Source organism: Anolis carolinensis, unplaced genomic scaffold (genome assembly GCF_035594765.1).
Source record: "Anolis carolinensis isolate JA03-04 unplaced genomic scaffold, rAnoCar3.1.pri scaffold_7, whole genome shotgun sequence".
NCBI classification, from domain to species: domain Eukaryota; kingdom Metazoa; phylum Chordata; class Lepidosauria; order Squamata; family Dactyloidae; genus Anolis; species Anolis carolinensis.
The window spans coordinates 33506003-33519110 of record NW_026943818.1 but is presented as its reverse complement, the minus strand read 5'-3'; the positions used below and the strand labels follow the sequence as shown (position 1 = coordinate 33519110).

General features: G+C 36.6%; 1 protein-coding gene across 1 annotated transcript in view; it reads left to right on the top strand.

The window, feature by feature from the left end:
• Positions 1-7052, top strand: part of sugp2 (SURP and G-patch domain containing 2) — a 29469-nt gene extending 22417 nt beyond the window's left edge. Inside the window, exons 8-11 of the mRNA XM_062959550.1 lie at positions 2160-2224; positions 3790-3929; positions 4024-4138; positions 5538-7052. Coding sequence (XP_062815620.1) covers positions 2160-2224; positions 3790-3929; positions 4024-4138 — 320 coding nt within the window. The 3' untranslated portion in view covers positions 5538-7052. The remainder of the gene's footprint in view (positions 1-2159; positions 2225-3789; positions 3930-4023; positions 4139-5537) is intronic.
• Positions 7053-13108: the final 6056 nt, after the last annotated feature.

Genomic DNA, 13108 nt, shown 5'->3' with positions numbered 1-13108 from the left:
TCACTTGGTCTCCTAGCAACCCACTCAGCCCAGGGGACAGGCAGAGTTAGGCCTCACTTAGGCCTCTTCCACACTGACTATAAAATACAAATTATCAGATTTTAACTGGATTAGATGGCAGTGTAGACTCAAGGCCCTTCCACACAGCTATATAACCCATTTATAATTTTATATTATCTGCTTTAACTGGATTATCTGGACTCCACACCTTTACCCTTTACCTTAACTACCACCAATTCCTCAATATTTTATTTCCCATACCACCATACTTCGCCACAGCAACGCGTGGCCGGGCACAGCTAATTGTACTATAATACTATATTGTAATATTATTAGTAATATTACATGCCATATAAATGTACCATTATAATAGTGTATAATTATTATTATATTGTATTACCAGTAAGCGTTATATATTACTATATTGTACTATACCACTATATTGTAATATTATTAGTAATATTACATGCAATACAAATATACCATTATAATAGTGTATAATTATTATTGTATTGTATTACCAGTAAGTATTATATATTACTATATTGTACTATACCACTATATTGTAATATTATTAGTAATATTACATGCAATACAAATATACCATTATAATAGTGTATAATTATTATTGTATTGTATTGTATTACCAGTAAGCGTTATATATTACTATATTGTACTATACACTATATTGTAATATTATTAGTAATATTACATGCAATACAAATATACCATTATAATAGTGTATAATTATTATTGTATTGTATTGTATTACCAGTAAGCGTTATATAGTACTATATTGTACTATAACACTACATTGTAATATTATTAGTAATATTACACGCAATACAAATATACCATTATAATAGTGTATAATTATTATTGTATTGTATTACCAGTAAGCGTTATATATTACTATATTGTACTATAACACTACATTGTAATATTATTAGTAATATTACATGCAATACAAATATACCATTATAATAGTGTATAATTATTATTGTATTGTATTACCAGTAAGCGTTATATATTACTATATTGTACTATAACACTACATTGTAATATTATTAGTAATATTACATGCAATACAAATATACCATTATAATAGTGTATAATTATTATTGTATTGTATTACCAGTAAGCGTTATATATTACTATATTGTACTATAACACTACATTGTAATATTATTAGTAATATTACACGCAATACAAATATACCATTATAATAGTATATAATTATTATTGTATTGTATTACCAGTAAGCGTTATATATTACTATATTGTACTATAACACTACATTGTAATATTATTAGTAATATTACACGCAATACAAATATACCATTATAATAGTGTATAATTATTATTGTATTGTATTACCAGTAAGCGTTATATATTACTACAGTAGAGTCTCACTTATCCAACATAAACGGGCCGGCAGAATGTTGGATAAGCGAATATGTTGGATAATAAGGAGGCATTAAGGAAAAGCCTATTAAACATCAAATTAGGTTATGATTTTACAAATTAAGCACCAAAACATCACGTTAGACAACAAATTTGGCAGAAAAAGTAGCTCAATATGCAGTAATGCTATGTAGTAATTACTGTATTTATGAATTTAGCACCAAAATATCACGATATATTGAAAACATTGACTACAAAAATGCGTTGGATAATCCAGAACGTTGGATAAGCGAGTGTTGGATAAGTGAGACTCTACTGTATATTGTACTATAACACTACATTGTAATATTATTAGTAATATTACATGCAGTACAAATATACCATTATAATAGTGTATAATTATTATTGTATTGTATTACCAGTAAGCGTTATATATTACTATATTGTACTATAACACTACATTGTAATATTATTAGTAATATTACATGCAATACAAATATACCATTATAATAGTGTATAATTATTATTGTATTGTATTACCAGTAAGCGTTATATATTACTATATTGTACTATAACACTACATTGTAATATTATTAGTAATATTACATGCAGTACAAATATACCATTATAATAGTGTATTAGGTGTCTCGGCTTTGGAAATGCTAGAAAACCAACCCCATGCTTGATTTGTACACTTACAGGGCAATTCTGGGTAATTTTGTATTGACTTGGGCTTGCTTTCTCTGTCTTTCCAGTTCATGATCCTGTTCGCATCGCTTACGACCGGCCGCATCGCTATCAAGCCGACCGGAGCAAGAAGGTGAGGGGCAAAGGAGGGCAATGCCATGGCGTTGATCCTTTTGGGAATTGAGCGAGTCTCCCATTCAGTCCTTGCGACGACGGAGTGTGGTTTGTTTTTTGTAAGCCGCCCTGAGTCCCTACGGGATGTTGGAGGTGGGATAGAAAAATAAAGTTATTATTATTATTATTATTATTATTATTATTATTATTATTATTATTATTATATACAATAATTTATAAATATACATTATATTGTATGTACTTATAATATTGATAATAATATTATGATGTAATACAATATACTAATTAATAATACAATATAATATTAATTATATATTAAATGTAATATTACTAATAATGCTACCATAAAATTATACAATATAATTAATAATACAATATAATATTAATTATATATTATATATTAAATGTAATATTACTAATAATATTACCATAAAATTATATAGTACAATATAGTAATTTAATTGCTTATATTGTGCTATGCTAATAATATATTGTATGTTCATTTGATTTGTCAGCCGCCCTGAGTCCCTACGGGATGTTGGAGGTGGGATAGAAAAATAAAGTTGTTATTATTATTATTATTATTATATACAATAATTTATAAATATACATTATATTGTATGTACTTATAATATTGATAATAATATTATGATGTAATACAATATACTAATTAATAATACAATATAATATTAATTATATATTATATATTAAATGTAATATTACTAATAATATTACCATAAAATTATATAGTACAATATAGTAATTTAATTGCTTATATTGTGCTATGCTAATAATATATTGTATGTTCATTTGATTTGTAAGCCGCCCTGAGTCCCTACGGGATGTTGGAGGTGGGATAGAAAAATAAAGTTGTTATTATTATTATTATTATTATATACAATAATTTATAAATATACATTATATTGTATGTACTTATAATATTGATAATAATATTATGATGTAATACAATATACTAATTAATAATACAATATAATATTAATTATATATTATATATTAAATGTAATATTACTAATAATATTACCATAAAATTATATAGTACAATATAGTAATTTAATTGCTTATATTGTGCTATGCTAATAATATATTGTATGTTCATTTGATTTGTATGCCGCCCTGAGTCCCTACGGGATGTTGGAGGTGCGATAGAAAAATAAAGTTGTTATTATTATTATTATTATATACAATAATTTATAAATATACATTATATTGTATGTACTTATAATATTGATAATAATATTATAATGTAATACAATATACTAATTAATAATACAATATAATATTAATTATATATTAAATGTAATATTACTAATAATACTACCATAAAATTATATAGTACAATATAGTAATTTAATTGCTTATATTGTGCTATGCTAATAATATATTGTAGGTACATTTGATTTGTAAGCCTCTCGGAGTCCCCTTCGGGGTGAGAACTGCGGCATATAAATGTAGTAAATAATAAATAAATAAAATAAATATATTATTATTATTATTATGCTCCTTGCTGCGATGGGGTGTCAGTTTTGTTTGTTTTTTTCCCAGCCAAAGTCCAAGGACTTGGAGTTCCACCACAAGCGGCTGAACCAGAAGAACATCGGCTTCCAGATGCTCCAGAAGATGGGCTGGAAGGAAGGCCTGGGCCTCGGGGCCGAAAGCAGGGGCATCACGGAGCCCGTCAAAGTGTACGTAGTCGCCCGTAGAGCCAGTGAGTCCTTGGGCTCCGCCATCTCTTGGGTGCGATTTCTGGTCCCTTACTTGTTGTTTCTCCCCTTGCAGGGGCTCCACCTCAACCGGGCAGGGCCTGGGCGTCGGCGGGAAGAAAGAAGACACCTTTTCCTCCTTCCGCCAGAGAATGATCCAGATGTATTACATGAAAAGAGCCGGGAAGTAGGTAAGGCCGCCGGTTGGCTTCGCCGGAGCCGCCTTGGTGTCCGTCCGCTTTGGAAAAGCCTCGGAGCCAAACAACGATCGATTCTTCCAAGATTTTTATATGGCAGTGCGGACTCAAATAGATTGTGAATTATTTGCCTTGAGATTCTGGGTTATAGGGCTATGCGGAAGAGCCCTGGGAGTGTGTTCTCCAGAGATGACCCCTAAATCAGACACCCATTGAGACGGCCAACACCCGAAGCACCCATTGGTTATCGGAACTAACAGCATTGCATCAATTGGTGTTGGAATATTAAGACTGATTATTATTATTACCTTGTGACACCCATTGAGACCGCCAACACCCGAAGCACCCATTGGTTATCGGAATTAACAGCATTGCCTCAATTGGTGTTGGAATATATTATTATTACCTTGTGACACCCATTGAGACGGCCAACTCTTGAAGCACCCATTGGTTATCGGAATTAACAGCATTGCATCAATTGGTATTGGAATATTAAGACTGATTATTATTATTACCTTGTGGCACCCATTGAGACGGCCAACATTTAAAGCACCCATTGGTTATCTAAATTAACAGCATTGCATCAATTGGTGTTGGAATATTAAGACTATTATTATGTGACACCCATTGAGACGGCCAACACTTGTAGCACCCATTGGTTATCGGAACTAACAGCATTGCATCGACTGGTGTTGAAATATTAAGACTGATTATTATTATTACTTTGTGAAACCCATTGAGACGGCCAACACCGAAGCACCCATTGGTTATCTGAATTAACAGCATTGCATCAATTGGTGTTGGAATATTAAGACTATTATTATGTGACACCCATTGAGACGGCCAACACTTGTAGCACCCATTGGTTATCGGAACTAACAGCATTGTATCAACTGGTGTTGAAATATTAAGACTGATTATTATTATTACTTTGTGAAACCCATTGAGACGGCCAACACCGAAGCACCCATTGGTTATCTGAATTAACAGCATTGCAGCAATTGGTGTTGGAATATTAAGACTGATTATTATTATTATTACCTTGTGACGCCCATTGAGATGGCCAACACCTGAAGCACCCATTGGTTATCGGAATTAACAGCATTGCATCAATTGGTGTTGAAATATTAAGACTGATTATTATTATTGCCTTGTGACTCCCATTGAGACGGCCAACACTTGAAGCACCCATTGGTTATCGGAATTAACAGCATTGCATCAATTGGTGTTGGAATATTAAGACTGATTATTATTATTACTTTGTGACACCCATTGAGACGGCCAACACCTGAAGCACCCATTGGTTTTCGGAATTAACAGCATTGCATCAATTGGTGTTAGAATATTAAGACTGATTATTATTATTATCTGACCTGATTCTTAACATCCCCAGAATCCTTTTCACGTGGATTTATAATACTACCCTTCAGAGGAAAATGCAGAATTTCCCATCCGGCTTCGACGTCGCATCCTTTTCGGCATCACGAAGAAGTAATGGCCGGTTGGAACCAAAAATACATATTTTGTTTTGTCGACATCTTGAAATGAGCCTTTCTTTGGTTTTCGGATTCTCGCAATCTCGCAAAGATGTCCTCGTCGGGAAAAAACAAATCTGGATTTGAATTGTCAGCCCTAGTTTTTGAGATTACGGAATTATATCTACTCGTCGACATCTTGAAACGAGTTCTTTGTTTTTCGGATTCTCGCAATCTTGCAAAAATATCTTCATCGGGAAAAAAAATATTTTGGATTTTGCTCGGAATCTTTTCCAAATACCGACACCACTCTCAATGGCTCGATGGTAAAAAATGACAATATTTTTCCTCTATCGGATCTTGTTTTTGAGATTACGGAATATATTTCTACTCATCGCCATCTTGAAACGAGTTCTTCTTTGTTTTTTGGATTCTTGTAATCTTGTGAAAATATCCTCGTCGGGAAAAAAATAATTTGGAATTTTGCTCAGAATCTCTTCCAAATACCGACACCACTCTCAATGGCAAAAAATGACACAATTTTTCCTCGTATCGGATCTTGTTTTTGAGATTACGGAATATATATCTACTCATCGCCATCTTGAAATGAGTTCTTCGTTTTCCGGATTCTCGTAATCCCGCAAAGATATTCTCGTCGGGAAAAAAAATAATTTGGATTTTGCTCGGAATCTCTTCCAAACGCCGACACCACTCTCGATGGCAAAAAATGACACAATTTTTACTCGTATCGGATCTTGTTTTTGAGATTACGGAATTTATATCTACTCATCGCCATCTTGAAACGAGTTCTTCTTTGTTTTTCGGATTCTCGCAATCCCGCGAAGATGTCCTCGTCGGGGAAAAAACGAATCTCGATTTCGCTCGGAAGCTCTTCCGAATCCCGACTTGCGAGCACAATTTCGAGACGTTATGGTCCAAAGTTCCTAAAATAAACGATAACCCAGGATACTTTAAGGATGACATTTCACAATTTGTGACTTCCAAATTTGTTGGGAGACCGGAGTTTTTGAGAAAGGCTCGGCTTTTTCTCCTGGTTTCCAAGCGGCCGAGCGCGGATACGGAAGCTTCGCAGAGTTTCGCGGATGCGGAAGTTTCACGAATCGAAGACAACGAATCGGATACGACCGGAATCCCCTTGCAGACAATTCTGCGGTGACGTGGTTATACTTTCCTAGCACTGTTTACCTTTTTTGTTGGGAACGTTTTCTATATGTATATTTCCCCTTCGTAGTGCTTCTCGGTGGGAGGTTGTTTGGTTCTGCTCCCGTTCCTTGTGGCGTTCGATGATCGTATTGTTTGTTGGCGGAGGGACCGTCCCGCCCGAGGTTGACGTTGCTTCTCAAGGTGTTTCGACGGCATGTAACCCTTTTATTTTTCAAAAAAAATGTCCAATAAACGAGGGGGAAAAGGGACCCAACTTCCCTATGGTTTGCCTTGAATGCCGAGTCTATAGCGCTAGTGCCCCCTGATGGGCACTGCAGTGATCCAGGGGGGCGATGACGACACCTATTCGGAGACGGGGGTGGGGCCAGGGTAGGGGCGGGGCTTCTTCCCAAGAGCCTGAGATAGGGCTGAGCCTCTATATTTCTCCTGAGAGGCCTTTTAGGGTTAGGGGCAGGGCCTTTTCCCAAGAGCATGAGTCAGGGCTGAGCCTCTATATTTCTCAAGAGAAGCCTTTTAGGACTAAAGGGCGGGGCTAGGGGCGGGGGCGGGGCCTCTTCCCAAGAGCCTGAGATAGGGCTGAGCCTCTATATTTCTCCTGAGAGGCCTTTTAGGACTAAAGGGCGGGGCTAGGAGTGGGGGCGGGGCCACTTCCAAAAGTACGAGACAGGACTGAGCCTCTACCTCTCCTGAGAGGCCTTTTAGGATTAAAGGGCGGGGTTAGGGGCGTGGCTTCTTCCCAAGAGCCTGAGACAGGACTGAGCCTCTATATTTCTCCTGAGAGGCCTTTTAGGACTAAAGGGCAGGGCTAGGAGTGGGGGCGGGGCCTCTTCCAAAAGCATGAGACAGGGCTGAGCCTCTATATTTCTCCTGAGAGGCCTTTTAGGACTAAAGGGCGGGGCTAGGGGTGGGGGCGGGGCCACTTCCAAAAGTATGAGACAGGGCTGAGCCTCTACCTCTCCTGAGAGGCCTTTTAGGATTAAAGGGCGGGGTTAGGGGCGTGGCTTCTTCCCAAGAGCCTGAGACAGGACTGAGACTCTATATCTCTCCTGAGAGGCCTTTTAGGACTAAAGGGTGGGGCTGGGGGTGGGGGCGGGGCCTCTTCCAAAAGCACGAGACAGGGCTGAGCTTCTATACCTCCCCTGAGGAGCTTGTTAGAACACAGGGGCGGGGTATAGAGGCTCCGCCCCCTCCTCTAGCCCCGCCCCCTGTGTCTTGGCAGTCACCACAGGACAGGGATAGAAGCTCAGCCCTATCTCAGAGCTCGTAACTCCGCCCAACCCAGTCCTAGCTGCCTATCTTTGGCTCCGCCCACCTCTCACTCGCAGCCCTGCCTCTTGGACTAGGGGAGAGGCTCAGCCCCGCCCTCTTGAGCAGGAGCCACGCCCACCCCTCTAAGCCACCCCCCCTTTTCAGTGGGCACGGAGTCATACTTTTTCTGGAAAGGGGGCGATAGGGCCAAATAAGTTTGGGAGCCAGTGGTCTATAGGTTGCTGTGAGTTTTCCGGGCTGTATGGCCATGTTCCGGAAGCATTTTCTCCTGACGTTTCACCCACATCTATGGCAGGCACCCTCAGAGGTCTGGGAAAGGTAGTTTCCTACTTTGAACCTCGCCCAGACTATCTCAAAGGCAAAGAGTTAGTTCCGATTCCCTAAACAATGCAGAGTCTTGATCACAGTTGGTACAGAGATTATATCACGGTTTCTTTCCAGTCTTCCGTAGCCATTTGGTTTATTTATTTGAGGACTAGCTTGTTTACCCTTGTTTATTTTGGATGTTAGGTTTTATCGGTTTGCTCATATGTTATGTTGTCTCTTAGGAAAAAAATATTATTAGCATAACACAAGATAAGCATTAGATATTACTATAATGTACTATACCACTATACTGCAATATTATTAGTTATATTACATGTAGTATAAGTATACAATAGTGTATTATTGTTATATTGTATTACATTATAATACTATTATCAATATATTTATATACAGTATATTATATTATTAGTATAGCACGATAAGCATTATATATTACTATGTTATACTATACCACTATACTGCAATATTAGTAGTAATATTACATGTAATATAAATATAGTTATAATAGCTTATTATTATTATATTGTATTACGTTATAATATTATTATCAATATTATATTTATATACAATGTATTATTAGTATAGTACAAGATAATCATTATATATTACTATATTGTATTATACCACTATACTGCAATATTATCAGTAATATTACATGTAATATAAATATACAGTTATAATAGCTTATTATTATTATATTGTATTACATTATAATATTATTATCAATATTATATGTATATACAGTATATTATATTAGCATAGCACAAGATAGGCATTAGATATTACGATATTGTACTATACGACTATATGGCAATATTATTAATAATACTATGTGTAATATAAATTTACAGTTATAATAGCTTATTATTATTATATTGTATTACATTGTAATATTATCAATATTGTATGTATATGCAATATATGAAATTAGCATAGGACAATATAAACATTAGATATTATTATATTGTACTATACCACTATACTGCAATGTTATTAGTAATATTACATATAACATAAATATACAATTATAATAGTTTATTATTATTATATTGTATTACATTATAGTATTATTAATAGTATATGTACACACAATATAGTATATTATATACCACAGTATTTCAATATTATTAGTAATATTACCTGTAATATAAATATACAATTTTAATAGTGAATTATTATATTGTATTACATTATAATATTAACATTGTATGTATATACAATATATATTATTATCATAGGACAATATAAGCATTAGATATTACGATATCGTACTATACCACTATACTGCAATATTATTAGTAATATTACATGTAATATAAATATAAATATACAATTATAATAGTGTATTATTATTATATTGTATTACGTTATAATATTATTATCAATATTACATGTATATACAATATATTATATTATTAGCATAGCACAAGATAAGCATTAGATATTACTGTATTGTACTATACAACTATATTGCAATAATATTAGTAATTTTACATGTAATATAAATATACAATTATAATAGTGTATTATTATTATACTGTATTACATTATAATATTATTATCAATATTACATGTATATACAATATATTATATTATTAGCATAGCACAAGCTTTAGATATTACTGTATTGTACGATACCACTATGCTGCAATATTATTAGTAATATTACATGTAATATAAATATACAATAGTTCATTAGTATTATATTATATTACATTATAATATTAATAGTGTCTTATTATTATTATATTGTATTACATTATAATATTAATATTGTATGTATACACAGTATATTATTAGTATAGTATTAGTATAAGAATGTGGGTGAACTACAACTCCCCAAAAACTTGGTTCAATCCTCCCCAAACTCTCCCAGTATTCCCAGTTGGGAGTCCCCTAGGTATGAAGCAGCCAGGCTTTGAAGCTGCAAGGCTATTCCGTGGTATTCAAGTTGGCCAACAATGGAGTCCCCTAGGTATGAAGCAGCCAGGCTTTGAAGCTGCAAGGCTGTTCAGTGGTATTCAAGTTGGCCAACAATGGAGTCCCCTAGGTAGGAAGCAGCCAGGCTTTGAAGCTGCAAGGCTGTTCAGTGGTATTCAAGTTGGCCAACAATGGAGTCCCCTAGGTAGGAAGCAGCCAGGCTTTGAAGCTGCAAGGCTATTCCGTGGTATTCAAGTTGGCCAACAATGGAGTCCCCTAGGTATGAAGCAGCCAGGCTTTGAAGCTGCAAGGCTGTTCAGTGGTATTCAAGTTGGCCAACAATGGAGTCCCCTAGGTAGGAAGCAGCCAGGCTTTGAAGCTGCAAGGCTGTTCAGTGGTATTCAAGTTGGCCAACAATGGAGTCCCCTAGGTAGGAAGCAGCCAGGCTTTGAAGCTGCAAGGCTATTCCGTGGTATTCAAGTTGGCCAACAATGGAGTCCCCTAGGTAGGAAGCAGCCAGGCTTTGAAGCTGCAAGGCTATTCCGTGGTATTCAAGTTGGCCAACAATGGAGTCCCCTAGGTAGGAAGCAGCCAGGCTTTGAAGCTGCAAGGCTATTCAGTGGTATTCAAGTTGGCCAACAATGGAGTCCCCTAGGTAGGAAGCAGCCAGGCTTTGAAGCTGCAAGGCTATTCAGTGGTATTCAAGTTGGCCAACAATGGAGTCCCCTAGGTAGGAAGCAGCCAGGCTTTGGAGCTGCAAGGCTATTCCGTGGTATTCAAGTTGGCCAACAATGGAGTCCCCTAGGTAGGAAGCAGCCAGGCTTTGGAGCTGCAAGGCTATTCCGTGGTATTCAAGTTGGCCAACAATGGAGTCCCCTAGGTAGGAAGCAGCCAGGCTTTGAAGCTGCAAGGCTATTCCGTGGTATTCAAGTTGGCCAACAATGGAGTCCCCTAGGTAGGAAGCAGCCAGGCTTTGAAGCTGCAAGGCTATTCCGTGGTATTCAAGTTGGCCAACAATGGAGTCCCCTAGGTAGGAAGCAGCCAGGCTTTGAAGCTGCAAGGTCACTCCTTGGAAAATGATGTGTATTGTGGGCTAATTTGGTGCGATTTGGCCCAGTGGTTTTGTTGTTAACTCGGTCCTAATTATGCACAATATAGATTGATTGACAGCATTTATATTGGATCACAACACACACATACACGGCAAACATTCAATGCCGATTACACATACAGGACAGACAAAAATATAGGGGTATATAGGCATTTTTTTCCAATTATAGGTTATGCTCGATTCTGGCCACAAGGGGGCGCTGTTGCTCCATCCGTTATGACAACAAACCTTTTGATCGCGGAATTTTTCCTCCTTGTTCCGTGATCGCCGGTAAAATAAGGCAACATATAAAAGAGGCAGATTTCTAAAAACTAGCCAGTATTTTAATTTGGATCACGAAGAATATATGTGCCAAGTTTGGTCCAGATCCATCCAGCCACAGAGAAGATTTTGGAATACAAACCTACGTACCTATTTTCACTTTTATTGATGTGTAGAAGGTCGAATTTTTTCACTAATCGTTCCGCTTGGATGTTTGAGATTTCGAACGGTCGAAACGTCTCTCAGCAAGAGAAAAGGAGGACCTAGAAATTCCTAGAGTCGACCCCGCAAATTCCCAGGTGAGTGATTTCTAGTATCTCTATACCCCCCTCTGGTGGTTGGGTCTGAGCACTGCAGCGTGAGGCTCGTAATCTACCCAGTGCTGTTTGTTTTAAATATATATCAACACACAAAAGTGATATATTGCTTAAACCACACTCATAATTTAAGTTGACTCGCAAAGGATCCGTGTGCTGAGTTTGATCCTGATCCGTCAAGCCACAACGGAGCCTTTGTGGGACAAACATATGTACATTGAGGTGGATTCAGTGGGCGGAGTCATGCAAATGGAAAGGGACAGAAACACTGGGGTGTCTGTGGTGGAGGAAAAATAGAAAATCTAGGATGAAATTGTCCCTTCACTTGGGTGGTGGGCAGGATGGTGTTTGTTGTGGGGAGCACACCCCAGCCACACACGTTTATTATGTGTATAATATGATATTATCTAGTTATTATTATTTGAAACTCAAGTAGTCATGACGTTAGTCTTCATTGAGTCCATCATCTCCCAAACTCAAGAAGTCATGACAATAATCTTCATTGAGTCCGTCATCTTCCAAACTTGAGAAGTCATGGCCTTAGTCTTCATTGAGTCCATCTTTCAAATTCAAGAAGTCATGACGTTAGTCTTTATTGAGTCCGTAATCCTCCAAACTGAAGAAGTCATGGCTTTAGTCTTCATTGAGTCTGTCATCCTCCAAACTCAAGTCATGGTGTTAGTCTTCATTGAGTCCATCATCTTCCAAACTTAAGAAGTTAAGACATTAATATTTGTTGAGTCAGTCATCTTCCAAACTCGAGAAGTCATGACATTAGTCTTCACTGAGTCTGTCATATTCCAAACTGAAGAAGGCATGGTGTTAGTCTTCATTGAGTCAAGAAGTCATGACGTTAGTCTTTGTTGAGTCTGTCATCTTCCAAACTCAAGAATTCATGATGTTAGTCTTCATTGAGTCCGTCCTCTTCCAAACTCAAGAAGTCATGACGTTAGTCTTTATTGAGTCAAGAAGTCATGATGTTAGTCTTTGTTGAGTCTGTCATCTTCCAAACTCAAGAAGTCATGACATTAGTCTTTGTTGAGTCAAGAAGTCATGACGTTAGTCTTCGTTGAGTCAAGAAGTCATGACGTTAGTCTTC